The sequence below is a fragment of the Nanorana parkeri genome, unplaced genomic scaffold (assembly GCF_000935625.1).
Source record: "Nanorana parkeri isolate BGI_ZX_2015 unplaced genomic scaffold, ASM93562v1 scaffold262, whole genome shotgun sequence".
Classification (NCBI taxonomy): Eukaryota; Metazoa; Chordata; class Amphibia; order Anura; family Dicroglossidae; genus Nanorana; species Nanorana parkeri.
Window position 1 is genome coordinate 1,087,641 of NW_017306530.1, and position 26,985 is coordinate 1,114,625.

Genomic DNA, 26,985 nt, shown 5'->3' on the forward strand with positions numbered 1-26,985 from the left:
TATATATATTAGTCAAAAACGCAGTATTGCAGTGTGCAATGATACCTTTCTTATTGGACTAACAAAATATATAAAAGACAAGCTTTCGAGAGTGAACCTCTCTTCTTCAGGTCAGAAGCAATACCAATATATATACACACACACATATATGATAATTTATTTATATATAAGGAAACAAAGAATATGAGAATATATATATTTTTAAAAAATTCATATTGGTGGTCCGCGGGATTTAAAATTATGAATTTAGTGATCCATGAGGTCCGAAAGGTTGGCCACCGCTGATATAGAACATACATGCTTGTCGTAAGCTTATATATTCTCTGGGATGTAAAATGTTATTGTGGATTAAATAATTAGCTTTATTTTATTGTACATGATAGTATGTGTTTTCTTATGTTGATCAATTTGGCCAAAATTCTATAAATCTAACGGCATGTTTTTTAGATTTTATGAGAACAGGAGAGCACCTGCCGGCATCGGTATCTCTCATGTTATTTTTCTGCTTTCATGGTTTTGCAGTTGGTTGGAAGATCTGGATTTTGTTGCAGAACCAGATAGGATACAAGTCTATTTTGTTTTGGATTGCTACATAAGAGCTGTTGTTGATATTGCATCTACATGCTGAATGACCCTGCTAAAACATATTTTTTCTTCATTTTGGCCAATAAGGATCAGATTTTTATTGGCTTAATATACAGGTTTAAAAGGGAAGCATGGCCATCACCATCTGTGATACCAACGTAGCCAGGTCTTCATTGTTATCTAAGAACATGTTGTTCACGGTACAGGTTAAAGGCAATTTTTTTACATAATACGTAGTATTCTTAAAGAGCTATAAGTTTGGTTTAGAAAAATGTGATGCGGGCTGTGTTTGACTTTTGAAAGGTAATGGTTGTAAGGGACCATGAAGTGTAGTGTAAGGGTATCCAAGACGGAAGCACTCTTAATTGGCAGTTCTGGCCATGCAGCAAGTCAAACCAATGAGGTTAAAAAGTATCTTGAGAATGCCTGTCTGTATAATTTTGGTTTGCTACTGTGGTGCTACTATTCTATAATCGGGCAATTACTAATCTTCAAAAGTTATGTACTTGGCTCCATCCATTTTCTATGCCTTTTGTCTTTTCAGGACATGACCGATAACAGCAACCATCACATGATGGTGAGAGCAAAGTTTAATTTTCAGCAAACCAACGAAGATGAGCTGTCATTCTGTAAGGGAGACCTAATTCATATTACGCGGCTGGAAGACGGCGGATGGTGGGAGGGAACTCACAGTGGCAAAACAGGATGGTTCCCAAGCAACTATGTGAGAGAAATCAAGTCCTCTGGTAAGTGGCTCTTCTATTTATGATTGCCAGTGTGTCGTTTTTATTGGTGATCACATGAAGAATTAAGTATGACGCAAGATGTCAGTGAAATAGTGACAATAAGTGTAATTATTTATAAATTCATTTTTTCCCAGCACTGTAAATAGCAGTGCAAATACTAGAATGCTCTTAGATCATGTGAGACATATAGGTTCAAGTTCTTTCTTTCTTAGGGTCACTACACATGTTATAACCTGACCATTCAATTTTTGTACAATACATTTTAAATTGACCAAATCTATGTAGTACCGTAGAAGTACCTAACTAATCCATCCAATCAATCTGCATCTGACCAGGTAGGTCCTTGCACTACAAACTTATTGGTAGATCTAAAGGAGATTGTACAATCAGATTGTAAAGTGTGGTGAGCTTTAGAGCATCTCCACCATAGAGCTCTTTCCTCCAATGTTCTAAAGTGGCTTATCACAGAGCAGCTGGAATAGAATTCTGATGCTTTTTATCTGTAGTATTCTGTTCTCATTAAAGGTAGTGTTTGGATATTGCTTAATTGTTAGAAGGAATCCTGTATATCTAAGAATCTTGACTTAAACATGTTCCTTCTTGAAGTCTGTCAAAGGATCTGTGAATAAATGTCATGGCTGTGTGGGCAGAGCCACGCACAACCGCGCCATTTTCAGAGCTTAACGGCAAAGGGCTGGGGGTTGGCAAGATCACCATGTTGCATGTTGCACCCTGAATGTGGGTCTAACATGAAACATGGTTTTAAAGGTAAGCTTTAAGTCTTGAAAGAAGATTACTTTCATTTTATGTATGGTTCTAACTTCTGCCCTTAGGTTTTTGAGCGGTAGCTCATAGTAGCAGTTCTGCTTTTACTTGTGCAAGGCCGCTGTAGCCTGGTCTCCAAAGAAACGGCGCTGACCAGCTTTAAGAGGCTCACAAAGCTGATTGTGTCCTGTCATTGTATGGCGCAATAGCTAAGTAAGGGGGCAGAGGTGGAGGAGGATTAGGCACTGTCAGGATATGCAGGTGGTACAGAATTTTGCTGTCACTGCACTGATTGTGCCAAAGTGTTGTATCCTGGGAAGGTCATATCATCAGAGCATTGCTGAGAAATCTTATCTATAATCTTATGAGATCTCAGGTGAAAGGCATTTTCCTCCCCAGAGATGATGTGCATGGTCACATGTTGTAGTCACATGTGCCACAGTTCCAGGGAGTAAAAGGACATATATTAGTCTGCCCTTAGTAAAAATGGCCACTGTGGGAAGAATGGGGAAGAAAAGAGAAATAAGGTATGCAAAGAATACAAAGCCGGCAGTTATCTATAAGTATCTGTTTGTAGATTGTCATTACTAAATATTTCTAAAGCTGTATTTGTTGTTATTTTAAACATATGGGTAAAGTTCCTCTTTAAGAAAATAGGATTTTTGTCTTACCTGTAAAATAGTTTCTTGGAATACATTAGAGGACGCAGGTCCTACCCCTCTGCTCTTATGATCCACTATTGCTTTCGGACAAAACTGGGCCTTGCTCCAAATGGGAGGGGTTATACTGAACTGTTTTATAGCTTTGGTTGCCAGTATCTCAATCTCATGAAAGTGGCAGCATAACCCCATGTTCCTGATTACCATCCTGTGTCATGCAATATACATTCAAGAAATATATATATTTTTTTCATTTAAATTGGACTACTTTAACCCCTTGCCGCCCACCCATCGTAAATTACAGGCGGACGGCGGATCCTTCCCGGCGGGCCCACGTGAGCAGAATCCCGCCGGGAAGGATAACAGCCGTTACTGGCTGTCTCATACATGCGTTCGGCTGGCTTTATGGCCGGCCGATCGCTAATATGACCTCGTATGGAGCGCCCCCCTCGCTGCCACGCCCCCGCCTCCTTTGCCGCCGCCGGTTATCCCGGGCACCGCTGTCCCACCTGTGGTGCCCAGGACTGAGAGGGCCGGCACAGTGGCTGCTCGAAGAAGGAGGAGAGATCAGCATTTCCCACAGCTGATCTCTCCCCCTTCTCTATCTCCAGTCGGAAGCGATGTGTATTACATCACTTCCACCTTGAGCTGTCATTCTCTGCCTCATCAGCTTCTTTGGGGTTCCCTAGGTGACATTAGGGGACTTGGGGACCTGTGATGTCTCCATTAAGTGGACCTGTCATTTTTTTCTAGCTATCACATTGGGTGCATGTTAGCCCCCTATGTGAGAGCAATCAAGTAAAGTGTAAGAAATAAGTTAAAAAAAAAAAATGCGACCTTCGCAGTAAGAGCAATAGTTTTAGGGCCATCAATCACTGATAACATTAAACTTATGAGCAGTAAAAGATTTTAAAGCGTCGCCTATGGGCACTTTTAGGCATGGTAGTTTTTGTGCGATTTTGTGGGTGCACGCAATTTTAAAGCATGACATGTTTGGTGTCTATTTACCCGACGTGACCCCGTCTTTTATATTTTACCAAAAAATTGGGTAATAATAAATGTTTTATGACATAAAGTAAAAAAAAAAAAAATGGCCTGGCCAGGAAGGGGGTTTAACACCCCGGTCAGCAAGTGGTTAAGATGGTGTATGGGTTCCGCAGCAATAGCGGCCAGTCAGCACAATCATGTTAAAATTTTGTGCTGCTTGCGTCTCCATACAGCACCTATTCCTTCACCACCCCTGTCGTGCCATGTAATTACAAGGTGCGATTCTATCATTCTACCACAAAATAGTGCAACATGTATGTATGCACAGTAGCTGCTTATAACTAGTCCTCTGTCCTGTAGTCCAGTGGTCCCCAACCCCCGGGCCGCGGACCGGTACCGGTCCGTGGATCAAATGGTACTGGGCCGCGGGGCCCTGCACTGCGGACGGGCTTCACAGTGAGGGGGCGGGTCCTGTGACTCACCTCCCCTCCCGGCCGCGTCCGTAGTAACAGGCGGCGGGAGACTGGATGGGAAGGGGGTTTAACACCGCGGATGTCAACTGGTTAAATACAATTAAATTAAAATTATTAAATCAAAACAATCTAAAATATAAACAATCAACGTCCCCCCCTCAGCGGGCCACGGTAAAATTAGCAAACGTTGACCGGTCCGCGGCAATAAAAAGGTTGGGGAGCACTGCTGTAGTGTACTCCAAGAAAGGTTTTTTCGCCTAAAATCCTGATTTTTCAGTAAAAAAGTTTTACCACAATTAAACTCTCCTCACCTCATCTATTGAACCTTGTACATTGTTTTGAGTATGCAATCTGTATATGAAGCAGAAACGGGAGGGGGGAGTAGACTAAGGGCCCGTTCACACCAATTCCAGTGCGTTGCAGCATGGTTAGCCATTGACTTGAATGCACTGCCACACCACTTCCTGCCCCAGAACGCAGGGAGGCTTAAAGTATGTGATCCAGTGCATTCCAGCAGCTAACCGTGCTGGAACGCACTGGAATTGGTGTGAATGGGCCTTGAGGCCGTATTTTACTCCTGTAGTCTTCTTTTATAGTAAGTATAGTAAATACATTAGTATATAAATGTATAAATGTAGCAGCTTGAAAGGTAGATTGCACCTACCTTTCATGTACTGTGTGTGTATATCCTATCTATCCTATCTATCCTATCTATCCTATCTATCCTATCTATCCTATCTATCCTATCTATCCTATCTATCCTATCTATCCTATCTATCCTATCTATCTATCTATCTATCTATCTATCTATCTTTAATTTCCTCCAATGTATTCAGATCAGGTCCTAAATGGTAGCCAAGGATATCCTTGCTTTTGACCCAGCTGGATGTTCTAATGCATAGATTAGTATTGTTTTGCAGTGCATAGTGACCTATTTTCTGTTTTCCTTCATTATGCACTTGCGAGGGTTGATGTGCTTTTTGTTTTGTTTAAAATAAAATTCATTTCAGTACAGCGCTGCATGACGGAATAAATGTCAGTCAAAGTACCGCAGCGCTGAATACTGAAAAATGGCCTGGATGGGAAGGGGGTTTAACACCGCGGATGTCAACTGGTTAAAAGACCGCCATCTGGCTTGACCTTGTCATCAGATGAGACAACAGATAGTATGTGAGCTATGATTCCATCTGGCATGTTATGTTGGCTGCATCCCCCAGTAAGTGACAGTGAGATGAGGAGACAGTTCTGCATTGTTAATTACTACTTATGAGATGGATGTTCTTGCTTCAAATGTTATCGTTTTTAGGCACAATACTGTATAAGGTATTTTGTATTGTGAATTTTTAAAATGCTTTTTCTTTCACCTTATGGGGACACACTTGCAGTGTTATATGTAGCACAGAGTCCTTATCTGTTTGTTACCGAGAAATTTAGATTGTGTGTGTGTATGTGTGTGTGTATATGTGTGTAAAAAAAATAATTTGGGTTTGCAATTGTTTATAATGAGTAAGATGTATTCTCATTTCTCTCTAGTTTTGTGGATGAAAACAAGCATACATTATTGATTTGCTACTTCTCTTTGTACAATGACATATATTAAAAGTAAAGAAATGCAAATTTCAGTTTACAATGATATGAAATGGAGAATTATGGGGAGAGTGAAATACACTCATCCCAATAGAGCTGATGTGTGACACTGCAGCTGTCACGCGTCGACTCTAAAGGATCGAGAACTGAGCGATTACAAACCGTCATAAACAGGGAGCAAGCAGAAGCTGTTTGTGTTCAAACTCTCTCTCTAAATACAAATTCTTCTGACCAGCCTGAAGGCAGCAGGTTAGGGGGTGGGATGAGTGACTGTCTCAGTTTTTGATATTGAATTCTGTAACATCAGGCTATTTACAAAAGATCAGCTAAGAATAGTCTGATGAAGGTGTCTCCTTGAGCCTAGAACTTGCTAGCTAGAATTTCAAGTTTATAACATTTTTATGTGCCTAAAAACAATAATACATTGAGATGTTGTTAACCTTGAACAGTATAACAAAAATAGATAAAACTATATGGTCCTTTTTAATGGTGAACTCCACATAATAAATACAACAGAGGTGTATGTGACTTCTTGCTTTTATAGATGTACTTGCAGGTGGTGTAGGACTTTCAAGTCCTGGATTACGGTTGCAGGCATACTAAGTTCAATACGTATAGTTATGGTATATACCTTTTATGAAACGAGATTCTGTTTTTCGAATATCAGCCTTTGGCATATTGTACCCTAGTAAACCCCTTCAAATAAACATGCAGGGCTTTTCTGCCAATGTTGACAGGGGGAGTTTTGCAGATTTACTTCAGGATTTACTAATTATTATGCTTTTGTCCCCAAAAACGAGTAAAAAAAATAATAAAAAATTCTGGAAATAAGCAGTCTGATTATTTCCACTTCTGTTTCACAGAGAAACCGGTATCGCCAAAGTCTACATTACTGAAAAGCCCACCAAAAGGGTTTGAGACAACATCTGCAATCAACAAAAGCTACTACAATGTGGTAAGTACCTGTGCATGCTAACTTGTACTATTGGCTTAAATGGTATAACTGCATAATTGTTGTACACTGTGTGTGGCAACAACTCCGTTTCTTTATACCTGCCAACCACCTCCTGGTGTAAATTAGTATATATTGCATTTGGATGTCAATGGTCCCTTTTCTTTTCAATTTGTAATTTGATCAAATTGGTCACATTGACATAAACCACATTGTCTTCTAACAATATAAAAGTGTTGAAAAAGCCACTGTGTAATTGTATATGTTAACGGGAATCTGAAGCTACCATTTTGATTTCTGTGCAGCATACTAATTTGGGACTGTCATGTCACCTGCAGCTTGGCACCTTGTAAATAGTTTTACAGCCTTGGCATCTAGTAAATTGCCTGGCAGTCAGAGGATGGTAAGGTTCCTTTTTTTTTTGTGAGTCTTCCTGCGTTGCTATTTTTGCTTGTTGACTAATTTTCTTGGATTATTTCATTTGAAAGTGATTATTTAGTTATAAGTGGAATTTGGTGGACTCTCATTGCCTTCTTAATTCTTTGTGCTATTTAATCTTTATTGAGTTTATGGAACAATAAAGAATCTGCTTTTAGGTACATGTCAGTTTGCTGCCATCCACTTTTTCTGCAACAGTGTTACTAGTGACGATGTGTGTGAGCACATGACTGTGGTGGGCAAGCGTGGACTGAGCGACACTATGGTTTATTGGCAAGTCTTTGGTGTGCATTATAAAAAAGAACTAATGCACACCAAAGAATTGTCAATAAACCATAGTGTCACTCAGTCCAGGCAAATTAGTGGATCGTCTTTGGAAATAAGCTTTAGGCTCCATTCACACAGGAGCAGTTGCATGCGCGGAATCATTCTAAGCATAAAGAACAATGCATTTTAATGTGCACTGTTCAGACTATTGCTGGTCCCGCATATAGTCCAAGCGCGATTTCAGTGGCGGATTTCGCACGTTTGCGGCTATAGCCACAATCGAGTGGAATCTGTTGCGATGTAAAGATTTTAGCGTTTGTCTTCCGCATGGAAAACTGCGCTGGAAATGCAAATGCTATATGTGAATGGAGTCTAAAGGTGCCCATACACCTTACAATTATCTGCAGATTTTCTGTGGTCAGATGGAAAAAGTGAAACAGATTGGCCCAGGTGGAGATTACTCCATCCACAAACTTAAGTGTAGATGGAGGAATCTGTTGCACCTTTTCCATCTGACCACAGAAAATCTGCAGATAATTGTAAGGTGTATGGCCAGCTTAAGGCTGGCTTCACACCTATGTATTTTCCTTTGTTGATTATTTTTTTATTATTATAACATTATGCAGGTGTGTTGTCATGCGCTCTCATTGCCATGAATACAGCCTTTAACACACATTGGTGCATCAATAACTGATATGAGCGCTTTCAGCCTCCATATGACACTACACTGCACAGATGCAAACTAGCACCACTAAAAGCAATGACAAACCTGCGTGCATATGCATTGATGCACATACGTTCAAATGGATTCTTAATGTTCCTAAGAATGCTGGTTTTGACATTTCTATTTTCTGTGATAATAACTGCAATACCTTTTAAGAGTGTATTGTACTTTCCTATCAACTGACCTGTCTGTTGTTATATTGCCCCTCTTTTGTTGTATTTTAGTAATTTGTTATTTTATACTTGGCAAGGAGATATTTCAACTGGTTATTTCTGGGAGGTGTGGGTAGTCTTATAAGGTTTCTTCTTTAGAAATAAGTCATCTCTGTTTGTATGAGTTCCTGTTCTGCTCTAAGCCCAATTGTGGATTGCAGAGTATTATCAGTGTGGGTTGATAATATTGCATTGTGTTGATTGTGTAAAACATAGGCTAATTAATGTTAATCAGAGTAATGTACAAACAGTTTACAAAACCAGGCAGTAAGGGCTTGTGTCCATGGCATTAGGTTGGCATCAGTTGAGGATGCTTCTGAGATCATTCAGAATTCATTGACAGGTGCATTTGACCTGCTGGGCTGGACAAATTCCAGGAGCCAGGTAGCCAATGCCCCTTAAAAATTACAGCTGGCGCCCAGCTTTTGTTTTCTCCAGTTGTTGTCAATGGAGCTGGCTCTTAAATCCTGCTGTCACTTGGATTGGACAGACTGACTCCTGATTCCATATTAATTTGTCCACCCCTGTCCTACTGTATTTGTCCTGCTTCAAGCAGGTTTTGCACTCCAATAGACTTGTATAGGAATGCAAAAGGGAACAAAATCCTATCACACAGGCCATGACTGCGTTTTATGATAAAGCATGGTTGTAGTGATACATTGGATGGCGTTTAAGCTCTATGCATGTTATAAACCGCATCATGTGATTACATAATGTATACCATTACTGTCGCACAGGTTTGTTTTGTATGCCTTGTTTCACTGGTACTACAAACTATTCATCAATACAATTTTGTGGAGAGTTTTCTTTGTGTGTATAGTATCTGACTACAATCCACAATCATCTCTATATAGCATCTCAAACCCACATTGAGCTCAGTAGTGTAGAACAAAGAATAGCAAACATGTGCGAGTTTACCTCAGGTAGTGAAGACCCAGGAAACAGGACAGTGAATGAGATTTGCTTGAAGGACAACGGGGCCCTCTTGTGGTACAAACAAAAACAGGTTTGCTTGTTCTGTGTAGGTGCTTCTTTGCCATCACTTCATTGCTTCCATCTTTACTTTTTCAGTCATAGAGGATACACATTTTTTTTTCTGTGAAAGAAAATATTTATTTACATAAATACTAGATGGTATGAATAATTGTTTACAATGCAGTCACCAATGTTTTATTAACCACTGGCTCGTAATCATTAGTCATGACTGACCACACTACTCTAGACTGTCAAAACAGAAATCTGTCATGCTATCATGTGTTACTAATGTTTTCTTACACAAAATGTAACACAGTACCTTATTTTCTCTTCATGGTTAGTAATTATGTGTTTCTAGTTGAATGCAGGCTGTATCCAGTAATGATTAGTAGTCGGAAACCATTTTGTTGTAGGTTGCCTAGGCTGGGGTGTAGGGAACAGATTTTTTATTTTCTGACAGCAAGAGGTACTTCTTAATTCAAAATATTAATGTAGTTGGTAACATGAGCCCAAATGAATGATGTAAATAATTTTAATGAATTGGTCCACTTTAAATAAAGGCTTCTAGTGCTGTCTTACATTTTTAGTTTTGTTTTGCTACCACTTTTGACCACCACAGAATGCTAGTGTGTAAAATGCAAAAATGCGAAAGAAGGGTTTAATTCTGAAATGCAAATTCTTATAGAGAAAGCAGAGTTACAATGGCAAGGCAGACAAAGTACTTTTGAGGTTGGTGAATGAGGCTAGCAAGTGCATCCAGCCATTTCACTTACATTTATAACAGAATCACTAAGATGTATTTTGTAATAAAGATGATGAAGATGGCTGAATTTGACTCTCATAATAAAGGGCTGTTCAACCACTACCGTATAGACCAAAGCTGAACCCTAATGTGGTGTTTGTGGGTTTCCTGTCATTCCTAAATATGTTCTGTAATTTCTTTTGTGCAAAAGCATTGAGAACATCCTACCTCTGTTGTATTCCAGGCCTCAATTCCCTTCCTATCCATGTTAGAAGACCAGTGACCACTATGCCCTGTATAACTCTGGCCACTGGTCTTGTCACTTCCCCACTGTATTATGAGAAGCAAGCGGTGATGTCATTATATCCCCACTCACTATAGTGGGCAGACCCGTGAGTCTGACTGAGCCGAACACTGTATCTGCGTAATTTAATTGACAGGCCAGGAGTCTGCTGTCTGTCTCTACTCCGCATACTGCACGCTGTTACCGATGTCCATTTATGTTTGCTTAAATGGACTACACTTAAAAAGTGTAGTTTTCTATGAGTGGTGCTGGGAGAGGGGAGGACGTGACTTATAGAGAAAAATTAGACGTCTTCCCGTTGCCTGGCCGAAGCCAGTTTTCTGGTTTAATGGAATGACTTCACAGACTTTTTGGGTGGACTTCCAGCTAAAAGGAAAAAGTGAGTAGCATCTTATTTGTGTGATGAGTTAACACCACTGGTTAAACTTCCCCGAGTTTTTCTTTAAGATGAAGAGATTACTCAAAGCTCTGTAATTGAGTTCAGTTCTAACTAACTAACAAATTTCTGTTTGTTACAAAAGCAAAACAGCTTTTCAGTGGCTTTTTGTGTGTGACAGTTTTGCAAAGAAATGGACTGCGGCCAAATTTAGTTGTAACATATCCAAGCACAAGAGGCAGGGTTTGCTTGGTTGAAGCGTGATGGAAAGAAAATGTAATGGAGACAGGAGTTATGGAGGAAAAATGTCTCATTTAAACGATAATACCACGTTAAAAAATTAAATAAATAAATATAGCATATAAAATTGTTGCACAAGCCATTTTGTAATTTAATGTTATTAAAAACTACCTTTTAATATAAAACTGTATCCGATGTAATCCAAATCTGTAAAAAAAAATCAGTGCAGTATGGTTACCTGGAGGCGTTGTGTACATAGTTGGTGTACAGACCTCTCCCAGAAATGTAACTTCTGCTTCTATACCATTTTTGGCATCCCTTGCAATAGTCATTTCATTTTGGGTGAGATATTCCATATGGGGACTATTAAAGGGATGCACCTTCCCCTATTACAACACAGGAAGCCCACCAGCTGGTTATAATGAACCCAGACCCTCCCATTCAGGGACCAGTCTGGAAAGGGCATATTACAACAAACTGCTATTTCCTCAGAAAAGAATCAGTTAGGAAACTGCAAGAACGTTGATTACAATCCTTGCCATGTACACAGATTACAGAGAGGGAGTGATCTTTTTTTTGTCAACAAAAGTGAATTACTTTAATACAAAAATGGCTTTGCTACATTTCCGTAAAACTATAACTGCATTGTTCTGAGCACTCTGTCTCACCTAAGGTCCTGTTCACGCCAGGGCATTTCGTTGTGCTTTTTTTTCTGCACTGAAACGCATGCAAATCAAAATCCCATGAATGAGAGCCGGTCATGCAAATGCTCGTAAAAATATGCCTGTTATTTAAAATAGTCCTTGAGCTTCTTTTGTGGCACTTTTCAGCTCATTTTGCGCCATAGACTTAAATTGGAAATCAGCGCAATTTTCATATTTTTTTAGCTAGTTTTTGCAGCTGAGACGGTTTGTTTTTTATTGGATAACTGAAAACGAGCTGAAAATACGCCTCAAAACGCTCTTGCATATGAACAGAGAACGCTTGTAAAACGCCCATAAAAAAACACACAAAAACACACGCTGAAACGCTGTCGCCCTAGTGTGAATGGGGTCTTATGGCGTAAATATGGGCGCTTCATGCTCCAAAAGGGGTGTACTAAGGTGAACCTCTTGATCCAGCACCTGCTTTATCATGCAAGCTAATATTATACATGCATAACAAAATCAAATACTTTAGTTATAATATAAGATGAGGACCGCACGTTTCAGAGTGAAAGACTAAACCACAGTGAGTTACTGGAAAATATCACAGAAAGTTGGCTCCTAACATGATACACTTGTGTGTATAAAATTAATGGAGAACTGGATGAAAAACCTGTAATGAACCGATTCAACATAAAGATTCTTGCATTTAAAGCGTAGGTAAACCCAAACAATGATTGCCTATTTACTCCCCTTTGGTCTCTTATATATACTATTTAAAGATTTGTTTTTTATATATCTGTTTGAGAAGTGCAAAAAACTTGTTGACTGCCAGAAATTCATAGCATTCCTGTGCACAATTTGTTTTTTTTATCTTATGAAGCCTAATTAGCCCTCCCATATGTTGTCCAGATGAAGGAAGGGATTTGGTAGTTTAGCAAAAGACAACTGGGCAGAGCTGACACCATTCAGTCCACCAAAGTGCTGTGTTTTGTTAGCCCACATCAAGAAATTAGCAGTGAAGTGCATTCCTGGCTCATCAACAGTTATGTTTCTGTACTTGCAGGTTCCTTAACGGGATAAAACATGGGGCAGTATGCACATATTGTAGATATGTTTTTGTTTTGCCTTGACATACACGTTACACTTTTTAAGCCTAGTTCCAAATGAATTCACCGCTGCCGAAATTACATATATAGTTACATAGTATTTGAAGTTGAATAAAGACATATCTCCATCAAGTCCAACCTATTTGTGTATGGTCCTATTGGTGTGTAGTATGTATAGGTCCCTTGTGTGTACTTGTACCCCTGCATATTACAGGGGTACAATCTGTGTTGAGTTCTTGAGAATCAGTTCCAAAGCTATACAAAAGCATTGTTCTGTGCCCTGGTGCTGCTGTGTACCTTAGTCAGGGCTGTATCTATATCCATTGAAGGTAAACTGCATGTCAGAATTTGTACTCTGTGGACAGTCACTGACCACCATGACTTCCATACAGACCTGCCTCCTACAGGGAATTTTTGAGTCCACAGGTGGCAGGAAGGAACTACTATGTATTCCAGCATATCATGTGCAGTCACAGTTTGCTTATATTGCTAATGCGACAGACATGTTAGTAGAAAAAAGAGGTATCTGTACAGTGCCCTAGTGGTGAGATGGACCATAATCCACTTGGCAAAGTTCGAAACAGAAATTAGTTAATATTTATTACGCTAAGGAATAGAACTAAAATATATCTACAGGGCTTAAAAAATTTGATGGTGTCTCACCAGTCAGTCAAAAATGTCACCAGTCAGCAAGACCGGACTATAGCCTTGTAATTTATGTTACATTTTTTTGGGACAGATAGAGCTTTCTTTTGGAGGTATATAATCACCACGGGGGGGATTTTTAAAAAAAACTATATAATGAAAAAAGTACCATAATTGTAAAACAAACAAAAAAAAAAAAGTTTCCCTACGTTATGTTATAAAACATTTATTTTTACCCATATTTTTAGTAAAACATAAAAGAAGGGGGCACGTCGGGTAAATAGACACCAAACATGTCAAGCCTTAAAATTGCGTGCGCCCGCAAAATCGCAAAAAACGCACATAGACGACAATTAAAACGCTTTTACTGTTCATCAGTTTAGTGTTATCAGTGATTAAAGGAGAACTATTTTGTAAGTGTTTTTCCCCATAGTTCTCCTTAGGGTAACGGGAGGACACAAACTAGCATCCTCCCGTCACCCTAAGCTCAGTATACCACAAGCTGCAGCTCGCGGTATACTGAGACGCCGCAGCTGAAGCGGATCCCGACAATTATGCCGGGATCCGCCCAGCTGCGTGACTGACAGCTGGCTCTGCCTATCTAGAGGCAGAGCCAGCTGTACCCTCCCCCGTCCGTTGCGCCAGTCAACGCTGGAGGATCGGAGCGGGGAGGGGGGAATGCAGTCCCCCTCCTGTCACAGCAGAGAGCCGTGACAGGATTGAGAAGTGAGCGAACGCTGGCATGTGTTCGCTCACCTCCCGATCTACTGAGCCGACCTGTGACAGTCTCATTGTCACAGGTCAGCTAGAACTATGAGGTGAGTGGAAATCACTCACCTCATAGTTCTCCTTTAGGCTGGGCTCCCACCTAGGTGATCGAAATATATGCCACACGTTTTTACCCCGATTTACGGTCCACAAAACGCGCATCAAACGCGCACCTAACGAATACGCGCGGAAATACTCCCCAAAGAAGCTCCTGTACTGGGCGTTTTTCAGCGCATTCCGACTCGCGGAAATACGCCCAGGTGGGAACCATGCCCATAGGAAATAATGGGATTTCACTTGCTGCGCGTTTTACAGCGCGTTGATCAGCGCTGTAAAACGCCCAGGTGGGAACCCAGCCTTAATGGCTCTAAAATTATTGCTCTCACTCCGATGTTTGCGGTGATATGTAACATGTGCGGCACAATAGGCGCACCCGACGCATATCTGTGTGTGTATGTAGGGGGGCGGGGACTTTAAAAAAATGTTTACTTTTTACATTTTTTTAATGCTTTTATTTTTTTTATGATTCTTTAATTTTTGTATTACTTTTTTTTTACACACAACTTTATTGCTATTACATGGGGGGGCTAAGAAGCCCCCTATGGGATAGCCAATTTACATGACAGGTCCTCTTTATGGAGACATCAGGGGTCTCCAAGACCCCTAATGTCACCTAGGGACCCCCAGAGAAGCTGATGAAGCAGAGATCGGCTTCATCAGCTTCTCTAGCTGGAGAGTGACACTGAATGCAGGAAGTGATGTAATATACATCACTTTCTACATTCGGGGACTGAGAGGAGATCAAAGGGAGTTCGTATACTGAACTCCCTTCGATCTCCTGTCACAGAGCCGTGCCGGTCCCGGTCGCATCGGGCACAGCGGATCTCGGGATCGGCAACGGCAGTGACAGCTGCTGATACAAGCGATCGAGCGTCTATAGAGACGCCCGTTCGCTTGAATGTAAAGCTCCCGGCCGGCCGTGTAATTACAATGGCCGGCCGGGAAGCTGCTCGTCAGGCTCCACCGTCCTCTCGTCACTGACAAGCGGACGAGTGGATTTTTCAAGCCCTGTATATCTATATATAGTTCTTAAAAGGGAACTATGGACCAAACTTTTTTTGTTATAGTTCTCTTCAGGGTCACAGTAGGACATATATCAATGTCCCTCTCCGAAGCAAAACTCCGCATATAGCAGACTACTGCACGTTATATGCTGACAGAACAGAGCCGCACTGCAGCTGGGACGGATCCCGACAATATTGTTTGGATCCACCCAGCTACCTGATTGACAGCTGGCTCTGCCTCTCCACCCCCTCCCTGGCCAGCGCTGGAGGAACAGAGAGGGGAGGAGGGAATCCCAACAGGGAGTAATGACTGACGATCACCTTTCTCTGCATGGAGAATATCGGGAACTAAGTGATCAGCAGTATGTGATCGCTTAGTTCAGGGCAGCCAACAGAAATTCCGGTCCCCCCCATATATATATGCATATGTACCGCAATGCTGTACAGAGAACACTGAGCCAGTCACATCAGTCTCTGTACAGAGGAGCTTACACTCTAATGTCCCCCCACAGTCACACACTATGATTATACATGTATATAGCTCTGATATATACCGCAGCGCTGTACAGAGAACACTGAGCCAATCACGTCAGTCAAGCTTGGAGCGGTGGAAGCAAAAAAAAACAACTGGTGTGCAATATAGTGAAATGTAAAATGTAAAATTATACAGCAATCAATGCAGAATGGCACCGGCTATAGAGGACTTCAAATCCCAGCAATAATACATTATACAACAATGCAGAATAATACCAGCTATAGAGGACTACAGCAAATCCCAGCAATACACTATACATACAGTGTATAATGTATTGCTAGGATTTGTGGTCCTCTATAGCTGATGGTACATATACAGCGCAATATACCATCAGCTATAGAGGAATACAACAAATCCCAGCAATACATTTACATGTGGGGGGGGATTCTTACCTGCACACTCTTCAAGCAGCTGCCGTTCCCCCACACTGCAGTCTCCCTGCAACAACATGATCATCTTGGCAGGCAGCGGCGGGAGAGAGCTCAGAGCTGGGAGAGGCGGGGAGGAGGTGTGGCGTGAAGCGCGCGGTGCGTGGAGAGCCGCAAACAGGGGCAACTAATCAAAAGCCGACTAATCGATGATGGAAACATTGATAACATTTTCCATCATCGATTTTAATCGACTTAGTCGATTAGTTGTTGCAGCCCCGGTCCCATCAGTCTCTGTACACAGGAGCTTACACTAATGACCTGCTGGACACTAGACATGTGCTCCGGCAAAAAACTTGTTTCTTTTCATTTTGTTTTGATTCAGATTATTTGCATTATTTCGGGATTTGGCCGAAATTCGTTAGCGGTAGTCTGTACAAATTTTAATTTCCGTTTCATGTTCGTTCGTTTCATTGCAGCAAAGTGACATAAACATTTTTTTTTTAAATTGTCGCTTTGCTGCAATGAAAATTCGGCCACAAACGAAAATGCGTACAGACTACTGCTAACGAATTTTGCCCGGAAAACTAATTTTTCCGAAACGAATCACACATGTCTACTGGACGCAGGGCTTAGGGTTAGTTCACACCATAAGCAGTGTGCTCCGGTCCGATTCTGGCCTGCCCGCATTGCGGCCATCTCACTTTTTTGCCGGGCTGGAGGGGGCGTGGCGGGCCACGTGATCGCAAGGCACATTGTGCCTGCAGTGCTTTCGGGTGCAGTGCGATAAAAATATTGCTTGCAGCATTTTAATCGCACCGCACACGAATGCACTGCAGGCACAGTGCTGGCGATCGCATTGCGGCCGGAAGTCGTGGCTACGGCGCCATTCACTTCAATGGCCCGCCAGGCCCCCTCCTGCCCGGCCAAAAAGTGAGCCAGCCGCAATGCAATGCACATTAAAAAAAACACACAATAAAAACACACACACACACACAATTAATAACAATAGTTAATAAAAAAATGTCCCCCTCTCCTGCTCACCTGTTTTGCAGAAAGGGGGGCTGCATTCCCGGGGTCCAGTGTGGCACTTGGATTATCCTGATGGTCGAGTGGAGGATCAGTGTGATCTGCATCTCTTTCTGATGCAGACCATACTAATCGCTCCCTGACTGTCAGTGGCGGCACCACAAGGGAGCGATCAGTATGATCTGCATCAGCAAGAGATGCGATCATACTGATTCCCCACTGGACCACCAGGGAATGATTTTCATGTAATATTTTGCCGTTTTGGCAATGTATTAAATGAGATGTGGGCACTCGCGGCCATCTTTAGAAACCTAATGTGCAGTCAGTCACTGCAGTGGAGGCTGGGCTCCGCACGGAGCACCCCAGGTGAGGATCTCGAGTGTGCGGGCCCCGACCTCCTCCCCTGCTCCACCTCCTGCCAGTCACCTGTACGGCCGTCAGCCGATACTCATGTAAGGTTCCCGGGCCCCTCAGTCTGCCCGGGCCACTTACTTGAGTATCGTCCGTACCCCCCCTGACGGCGGCCCTGGCTCAGTTCTCGATCAATAGAACTGACCTGTGACAGCTTCAGTGTCACTCATCGGCTCTAATTATTCTCACCATAATTTTCCTTTAACTGCCTCCGGGCCGGCCGTAGTAGAAAAACGGCCGGCCCGGAGCTCTCTAGATCTGAGCGGGCGTCTCTAGACGTCCGCTCAGACACGCCCCCACCATGACATCTTGCTGTAGATTGGGGACCCGTTTCTGTTGTGTTCATATTGAAAGTGCCATAACCCATGGCAACCGGCAATCATATTTCATATACCAGCCTCCAACAAATTCAAAACTGGTTGCTATGGGATTCTGAAATTTGTACGTATTTTTTGCTCTTTTTACAATGTTGGTAAATAAAGCCGAATGTGTCAGAGGTTTGTGTTTGCTTTATTTGAGAAAAATGTGAACTGTTTAAGAGAATCTTCTTTCATTTTGTATACTGGGGTGTCTCTAAGCCGAGTTGTCTTTGCCATTCATTCCCTGTTTGGCATGGATTGTCTATCCTGCTCTTCAACAGCAAGCCTCTGTTTTAGTGCTCGTCAATTCCTCCAGTGCACTAAGGGAATGGGGAGACTATTAGATTGCAGTGTCATGGGCACTTCTTTGAGCAGCTACAGTGCTTGTAATCCACGCAGAAGGGCATGGCACAAGGGGGCTGCAAGAGAGGTGACTTGACATTTTTCTTTATTGTGTGATTGTGTGATGAAACTGCTGCAATGTTCTATTATCCATGTAAATTTGTTGTGACGTTTTCTGGAATTGCTGTTTCCATGCATGTGTCTAGTGTGTAGTCTGTGTGTTAACTTATACTTCCTTTTGAGCGTAGGGTAATGCTAAGATGGCAAATATTTCTGTGGGATTTAGCAAAAGTCTCCAAATATATAATAATGTAGTGTGTTTTCTGCATTCATAATACATAAAATGTATTGCCATGTAATGTTATGTTTTTTTTATTGTCTGAGTTTATACGAATATTTTGTACTATGTTTTAGATTAGGGAGGAAAAAGGTCTGAAGTACCTAGGTCAGGTCTTAAAGATATACTCCAAGCAGATCTGGAAAAATCACTTAGAGGGATTTATCAAAACTGGAGCAGACAGAATATGGAGCAGTTGTCCATAGCAACCAAACAGCTTCTCTCTTCAGTTTGTTCAGTTAAGCTTTGAAAATGAAAGATCGAAGCTGATTAGTTGCCATGGGCAGCTGCTGTTGATTCTGTTTGCTCCAGTTTTGATGACTCCCCCTCAATAATTAGTACAGTATGGAGTTCATTAGATAACTGTGTATTGTTCATTTGATTTAGTATAGGTATCTCTGTGTATTATACTGGCTTCCTTTTAATTCTCAGCATTGCAGTACTCACATTGTGAGAAGGGTCAACACTCTATTACTTTGTAGGCTGATTTAGAAAGTGCTATGAACCATGGCAGCTAAGGATCGTGTTTAACTTACCTGCCTCTAGTGAAGTCACAGATCTGGTTATGCTGTCTGAAAGGGGTGCACAAGACCGCCCGAACTGAATTACATTTCTTCAGGTGAAACATGGATGTGTTTCAGCGGTGTGTTTAGCTGTTTGCCTGGAGTTCATCTCCAGAGCTTTTATACGTAAACAGGTTTCTTTTGCTACTGACATTTTAAGGAAGAAGTTTGGAACGTTCTGAAATAGCAATGTTTGAATCTTGATGAAGGACTTGTGGAACAGTGTTTTATTTGCATATATTATTATATTTGTCAGGCTATGTTTTGTTGTTCTGGTCCAAGCAGCATGTTCTATTCTGTTGTGTCTATACTGTTCATTTTATTCACATTGAGAAAATAAACAAACAACTCTACAGAAACTCAAATGCAAACATTTTTCCCTGAGAGCATGCAGAGTCTGATGTTCACATCCTGAGCCGGTGTACCCTAGGAGCTCATTTCAAAAAGCAGAAACATTGTATGATGGGTGGAATTATTGGCTGCGGGTAAAATTGTACATACTGGTATTTAGAATGCTGTGACTGTTGAATGAACTAGTAGAATGCTGTGCATTTTATATGATCCAGCTGATGTCTAAATGTATGTCTGTAGCCCAGCCATATAGAAGAATTTGTGTTCAGGTGTAAGGAAGAACTGAATACCTCTACACCTAAATAACACAACTATGGCTATCGGGAACAATTCTCTCTTACATTCTCACAAAGTGAAACTTAAAAGAGAACTATGGGGTAAGTGTTTTTCCCCATAGTTCTCTTAAGGGTCATGGGAGGACATATACTAGCATCCTCCCGTGACACAAAGCTCAGTATATCACAAGCTACAGCTCGCTATGTACTGAGAGCACCGCAGTCGTGACGGATCCGGACAATGCTGTCGAGATCCACCCAGCTGTGTAAGTGACAGCTGGCTCTGCCTATCCAGAGGCAGAGCCAGCTGTACCCGCCCCCTCCCTGTCCGTTTCTCCAGTCAGTGCTGGAGGAGCAGGCAGGGGGGGGATGCCTGCGGGGAGCGATGACTGACGGTCACGGCTCTCTGAAGGGAGATGATCGAGAAGTGAACGAGCGACGGTATGTGTTCGCTCACTTCCCAATCTATTGAGCCGACCTGTGACAGTTTCATTGTCACACGTCGGCTCGAACTATGAGGATGAGTGATTTTCACTCACCTCATAGTTCTTTAATATTAATTTGGGAATATGTGAGTATGTGTGTATGCTTGCGTGTGTATATGTAATTTGTTTCTGACGTCAGCAGATTGTACTTTTATGTTCAGAAAAATAATTAGCTCCACTTTTGTTAGTCCTGTGTAATAAATGGCGTACTTTTTTTTTGTGGATTTTGCCTCTCATGCACAACTTGGTGACATACATGTTTGTTGAAAGAGCCATATCTTCTCTTATGGCCAACTAACTACTGTGTGACATTTTTGAGGCACACAGATACACTGGCATAGAACCAGTTTACTGTGGAGGTCAGTAATTAGGTCTTCAGCTGCGAATGAACTTGCAAAATGCAACAAAAATGCCCTTCTTCCCCTCTGTGAAGTTTGAAATGAATGGAAGCATTGAGTGAAAATGAACAGCCTTTAGTGTACTCACTGAATAAAACATCAAGGCTTTCTGTCAATGCTGTCCAGTCACTGAACCTAGCAGTCAGAAATGGGAGCATTATTTAACTTTTGAAAAGATGTATGCCGAGTCTGGGCATCCATTATATTAAGTGGAACCAGCAGTTTTAACATTGCCTGCACGCTGATGAGGCAAAATTAATTTTCAGGAATCGTGTATTTTTTATTTATTTTTAGCTATCTAGTTATCTACCTCTGGTGGTGGTATTTACATGTTTAATTTTTAAATAGTTTTTTGTGTTTGTACAGTATAAAAAACGGGCTACCTATAATAATGTTGTGGGTTGGGGCACAGATACAGCATGGCTTTTTGCTCCTTATGATGCTTGATGCCAGAAAATCTTTATTTCAAATGTTTTTCAAGGACAGGATGAGGAAGACTTAGAAGCTTTGTGGGGCTTCTATTTTTCTCGCTGCAGATATCCTGTTGCAGTAAAATCCTGACAGAGGTATTAACCCCTACACTCCTATCCAAAGCTGAGAGGAAACAATTTGTCTGGAGCTGCTGTTATGGTAAAGCAGGACTGGCATAGATAACTTTAATTCTGGTTGTGTGGTTTAGGAAATGGCTTATTTACATATTAACTGCCTTTTGAGACTAAATTGTTAATAATAGAACCTCTAATGCATTTTGCCATCAGAAAAAAAGGTTTTGTTTAGGCTCAAGATTGCTATTTGAGGTTTGCCATTTACTGTCTTTGTGGGCTGGGTAACATTTGGAAAGGCCCCATTATTGTTGCTGTTGTTGTTTTTGCTATTATTGTGCTTGGAGAGTAAAATGTTTGATTTCCTGCAGTCCAGAAAATATTAGCATTTGGCTACCTTAAACTGATATTAAAGTCAAAAGGATTTTAAACTCTTTCAAATGCTGATGAAACTGCTTACAATGAATGCTACTTCTTAATGTTTAAAAGTTTTAGTTTCCTGCAGATTCAGCTGGTCCCCCTGAGCCCTGGACCTGACTTCATGTTTTAGGGTGGCTCATTTCTCTAGCAGAGTGCTATGCAGTCACCCTTGTGTGTGCTACTAAGCTGTGCGTCTCTCCACAAACACACAGACACAGCAAATCAAGCTACTCCCTGGCCCCCTCTCCTCCCTTTCCCAAGATAGTAGATGAAAAGTTGCTGGAGTCTCCATTGTCCTTTGTGGTCTTGTATTGGACAGGATCTTAAGGGAAGCTGAGCTGAGAGACTTGGAAGCAGCTGTTCAGAAACATGATTCTAAGTGTTTGGGCTAAAAAGTAAAGTAATGCTTTGCTCGGCAATGTATATTTGTTTGATCTGCATTCATTATTGAAAAACAACTTTGAGAGTTTAATACTACTTTAAAAAATTAAAAAAGTTTTTAATAGCAATCAACAAGCTTGCGTTACTGATTAGGAATTGTCTTCTTGTATGCTTATCATTGTTCTAGGATTATTTTTTCATTTGCTGTCCAATTTGACAACTAAATAGGGTTCTGTTCAACTTACAGCTAGCAAATGAAGATCTGTTTGATTGGCTTTCTCTTACAAGTTTGCAGTAATTGTAGTGGGTAATTAGATGCTGACCTCAATGTATCAAATGCTGAGCAGTATTCGTGTTTGTAATAATCACTCGACATGGTAGACTGACTCGAGCTTGATTTAAAGGAGAACTATGAGGCGAGTGATTTTCACTCATGCTCATAGTTCGAGCCGACGTGTGACAATAAAACTGTCACACGTCGGCTCAATGGATCGGGAAGTGAGCGAACACATACAGTTGATCGCTCACTTCTCGATTATGTACCTCCAGAGAGCCGTGACTGTCAATCACGGCTCCCTGCAGGGATTTCCCCGCTCCGATCCCCCAACACTGACTGGCGGAACGGACGGGGTGGGTACAGCTGGCTCTGCCTCTAGATAGGCAGAGCCAGCTGTCAATCACGCAGCTGGGTGAATCTCGACAGTAATGTCGGGATTCGTCCCGGCTGCGACAGTCCCGGCTGCGGATTTAGCTCGCGATATACTGAGCTTTGGGTCATGGGAGGATGCTAGTATATGTCCTCCCGTGACCCTTAGGAGAACTATGAGGAAAAACACTTACCCCATAGTTCTCCTTTAATAAAAATCGGTAAAGAAGAGACTGCATGCGAAGTATTTATCAATCGTGTTTAAACTATTTGCAAGTGATCCATGTTAGGCAAGAACTGAGCATGAATTAGCTTTATTATTTGCTGAGCTATCTAGTGCAGGGCTCCTCCTCTTCTTTGTGGTAAAAGCCTGATATTTCAAACATTTATTCTTTTATTCCCAAAGCCGAAGGGCAGCAGACGTTTTGGATCCTGCTATGTACATGTAATCCTTAAAGGATAATTAAAGCCTCGGGTGTAAAAAACAAAACAAAACGCTTTGAAAAGAGTTAATACTTACCCGTGTCTACCCCGCGCGTTTCAGTCTGAAAATCTCGGGCGGCCGCAAAGCATCTTGGGGCGGGCGTATGCGCAGATCACATTTTTGGCCAGGACGCGAGGAGAGACGCAAGGTAAGTCTATGGACGCGTGCACCCGCATGCAGACACCGTAGGACAGGAAGTGCCAGCAAGCCCAGAGGAGTCAGCGCTGGATCAAAGACCCGCAGCAGCGCTAGAGGGACAGATGAAAATGACAAGAAAGAAGAAGATCGGATTAAGAAACATCATTTAAGGTAAGTGCTGACATTAACATTGGGGAGGGGAAAACCATTTTTGACTTTAATGTCACTTTAATAAGCCTGAGCACTGGGTGAATATTTTAAAAGGAAGCCTAAAAAAGAAGCCTAAATGGTACAACCTTTTTCAAAACTTGCCTATGACTGAGGAGCATGGCGTTCCTTGAAGCACCAAAGGCGTCAAGAGGTTGGGATGTTAGAGAACATTTGTTGGTTACCTTAGCTTAAATTGCTCCCCACTACCTTGGTGAACTAATAAAGGGGACCACTGAAAGCTACAACCACTTCAGTGGCAGGAAATAAAAACCTTCATAGAAATACATATAGGGATTCTAGTTAAAGTGGACCTTTATTTTACCTTGTTTCACCAAAAATCACATCAGCATGCAGCTCTGCATGCTGATATAAAATCATCTTACATTCATTAGTTTAAAAAAATATTTTGCTTTTAGTTACAGTTTCTGTAATTCCACTTCCTTGTTTTCTTGGGCATTTGTGATGTAATGTGCCCAAGCATTGCATCCTGGGAAGATTACATCAGCAGTGCATTGCTGGGAAATCTCATCAGTAATCTCACAAAATCTCCCCTGAGATGATGTGCATGGTCACATGTCCTAGTCACATGTGCCAGGGTTCGAGGAGGTAAGGGGATATATATTAATCTGCACTTAGTAAAAATGGCCACTGTAAGAAGAATGTGGAGGAAAAGAAAAATAAGGTATGCAACGAATAAAAAGCAATTATCTAGAAGTATGTGTTTGTAGATTCTCATTACTAAACATTTCTAAAAGTGTATTTGTTGTTATTTCAAAGGCATGAGTAAAGTTCCTCTTTATTTCATGTGTTCATTAGAAAACATTGCAACAGTGTTTCCTACAGGGTAAACAGGTTAGTATTTGTATGGGAAGGTGGGTTGGACCTGCCTGCCTGAGGCCCTTTAGCTATATGATATGATAATATCCTGTATGCCTGGTTTGTCAGTGAGGGTGGGTCACATTTTATTTTAAACTGTAAACATTTTGAACAGAACAGAATTTTGAAGTGCATCTATATACCATTTTTTGTTTGTTTCACTGTGACATGTGATCACTTGAAGTGACACCTAATATGTAAATTATGTGTTACTGTACTTAAATATTTTGTCTTCACTGTTTGTTTTTGACACCTCATCTAATGAATATATTTTACTTTTTACAGGTGCTACAAAACATTTTAGAAACTGAGACTGAGTACTCTAAGGAAATCCAGAATTTGTTATCCAATTACCTTCGCCATTTACAATCCAGTGAAAAGTAAGATTTTGCTCTATTACCTTTGTTTGGGAAAAGTTTTTATATGATGTTATCAGTGTTTGATTAAATGATTCTTTCTTTTCCAAGGAATATTGTACACTGGATTAAAAGCCTAAAGTAAATTGAGCTGAAATAGTTTTACCTATTTATAGTTACTTTGGATGGATGGGTTGTTTGCGTTTGTCTTTGTATTGTCGTTTTTGACTTCATATTACAACACTCAATTCAATAACCAGCTACATATTTATGCACACAAGATGATTGAACCTTATGGAAGGACTCTAATTTCTACTGTTCTAAAACAATAGTGATGGTCATTTATCACAGCCTGTGAAAGTGGTCATTACAGGCAGTTCATAAGTCTGTTGGTTCTTGATGTAAGCTTGTAAAATGTTTATTCCTCAAACCTCACCACTACAGTTTCATTTGTAATGAAGACCTTTCCGTTTTCTAATGTTTATAAAGACAGGTGCTCAGAGATACATTTTGCAATATTCAAAGAAAAGATTACTATACATTACGGCTGCACGTTTTTGAGTAGTCGGAACACTGAACAATGGTATACCACTTTTGCACATTTCTCAAATGTGTGATGCAAGCATAATTGTCAAGTGTGCAGCAAACAATTTAACCTGCCACCATGTCATTTTCGATTGCCTGTTGTATGATCTTAGAGTATGTTCCTGAGCTGATATAAGCTTATATAGCAAGCTTTGAAATATACATAATTATGCTTTGAGAATAAGTTCCCTTACACATGGAATGTGTTTTTTTTCTCTCTTTTTTTAAGGCTTAGTCCAACTAGTATCTCTAACTTAATGGGGAATCTAGAAGAGATTTGTTCCTTCCAGCAGATGTTGGTCCAGTCACTGGAAGAATGTACCAAGTAAGTTTACCCCCACCTCCAAATAACTCATTGATATCTCTGTCAAGCTCAAGGGAACCAGATGCCAGTTTCAGTAGGAAAGTTCAATCTGGTTAAGTTCTTCTGAAGGTTGCAGTTGTATAAATAATGTACTTTGAAAAAAAGTGTACCAATTATTAAAAAGGCAGCATTATTAACGTTGATCCCAATGTAAGTACTATTTTTTGCAAAGAATATTTCAGTAAAAAAAAACCCACACTGAAATGTGTGCACCTAGTACAAACAATTCTCTGGTAAATCCATTATTATTATTATTTTTTTTTAATCAGTATAAAAAATGTAACTCATATTTGGTTTCTACTCTAGATTGCCTGAAGGTCAACAGAGGGTTGGAGGATGTTTTATGAACCTGATGCCGAAGATGAAGAATCTTTACTTAGCTTATTGTGCCAATCACCCTTCAGCTGTAAATGTCCTCACACAACATAGGTAAGGTTTACTATAAACAAATACATGTTAGGATTAAACGATATTGAATGGTATATTTATTTTTTATTTGCAGTATGTTACTTTCTTTTTTTATTATTATTATTATACAGGATTTATATAGCGCCAACAGTTTGCGCAGCACTTTACAATTAAAAGACATTACAATCACAATACAATTCAAGACAAGACAAGATGGAGGGCTTACAATCTAAAAGCAGCAGAAATCGTGTTTGAGACTACAGTTTTAAATGCAATATGGATTACTTACATTTGCTTGTTTAAAAAATTATAAATTCGTCTTGTCAGCAGCCATTTCTCTATGGCAGGTTATTGCAGAGGCCTTTTTAATTTGTGGTGCGACCTAAACCTGTTGTTTTTTTCAGAAAAGCAAGTAAATTGTTTGCTTCTATTGCAAGGTGCAGATGTTAGAAACATTTATTTTTGAGTTAAAATGGCCAACACAGATGTGAGTGTATTGTTTGTAAACTGAAGATTGTCTTCAAAGAAGAGAGCAAACAAGGATAGAAGATAATGAAGGCCCAGATAAACAACTGCACCATCTACGGTTTGGGAAACAGATGCTGTACACGTCCTGAGTTGGCTGCTTTTTTAAAAATCACATGTCCTATTTCAGTGCTATCTGCGACCATAAAAAAATGACTCTGGGATTGCTAGCCGTGGATGCAGCTTCAAAGAAAAATGTTCATATCTGAAATTTAGAAAAGAGAAATAAAATAGGCAAAAGAATAGACATTGGACAGCAGATTAATGGAAAAGAGTATTCTGTATAGATAAGTTTTAATTTAACATGTTTGGATTAAGGTGGAATACCTAGAGAA

At 40.7% G+C, this 26,985-nt stretch overlaps 1 protein-coding gene across 7 annotated transcripts in view; it reads left to right on the forward strand.

Annotated features, from left to right (window-relative positions):
- The window catches only part of ARHGEF7 (Rho guanine nucleotide exchange factor 7), a 137,309-nt gene that overhangs the window by 41,304 nt on the left and 69,020 nt on the right, over positions 1–26,985 (forward strand). For all 7 annotated transcript variants that reach the window (XM_018557012.1, XM_018557009.1, XM_018557011.1 and 4 more), the window contains 5 exons: positions 1,130–1,331; positions 6,666–6,757; positions 24,698–24,792; positions 25,583–25,678; positions 26,024–26,146. In XM_018557012.1, the coding sequence (XP_018412514.1) occupies positions 1,130–1,331; positions 6,666–6,757; positions 24,698–24,792; positions 25,583–25,678; positions 26,024–26,146 (608 nt within the window). The remainder of the gene's footprint in view (positions 1–1,129; positions 1,332–6,665; positions 6,758–24,697; positions 24,793–25,582; positions 25,679–26,023; positions 26,147–26,985) is intronic.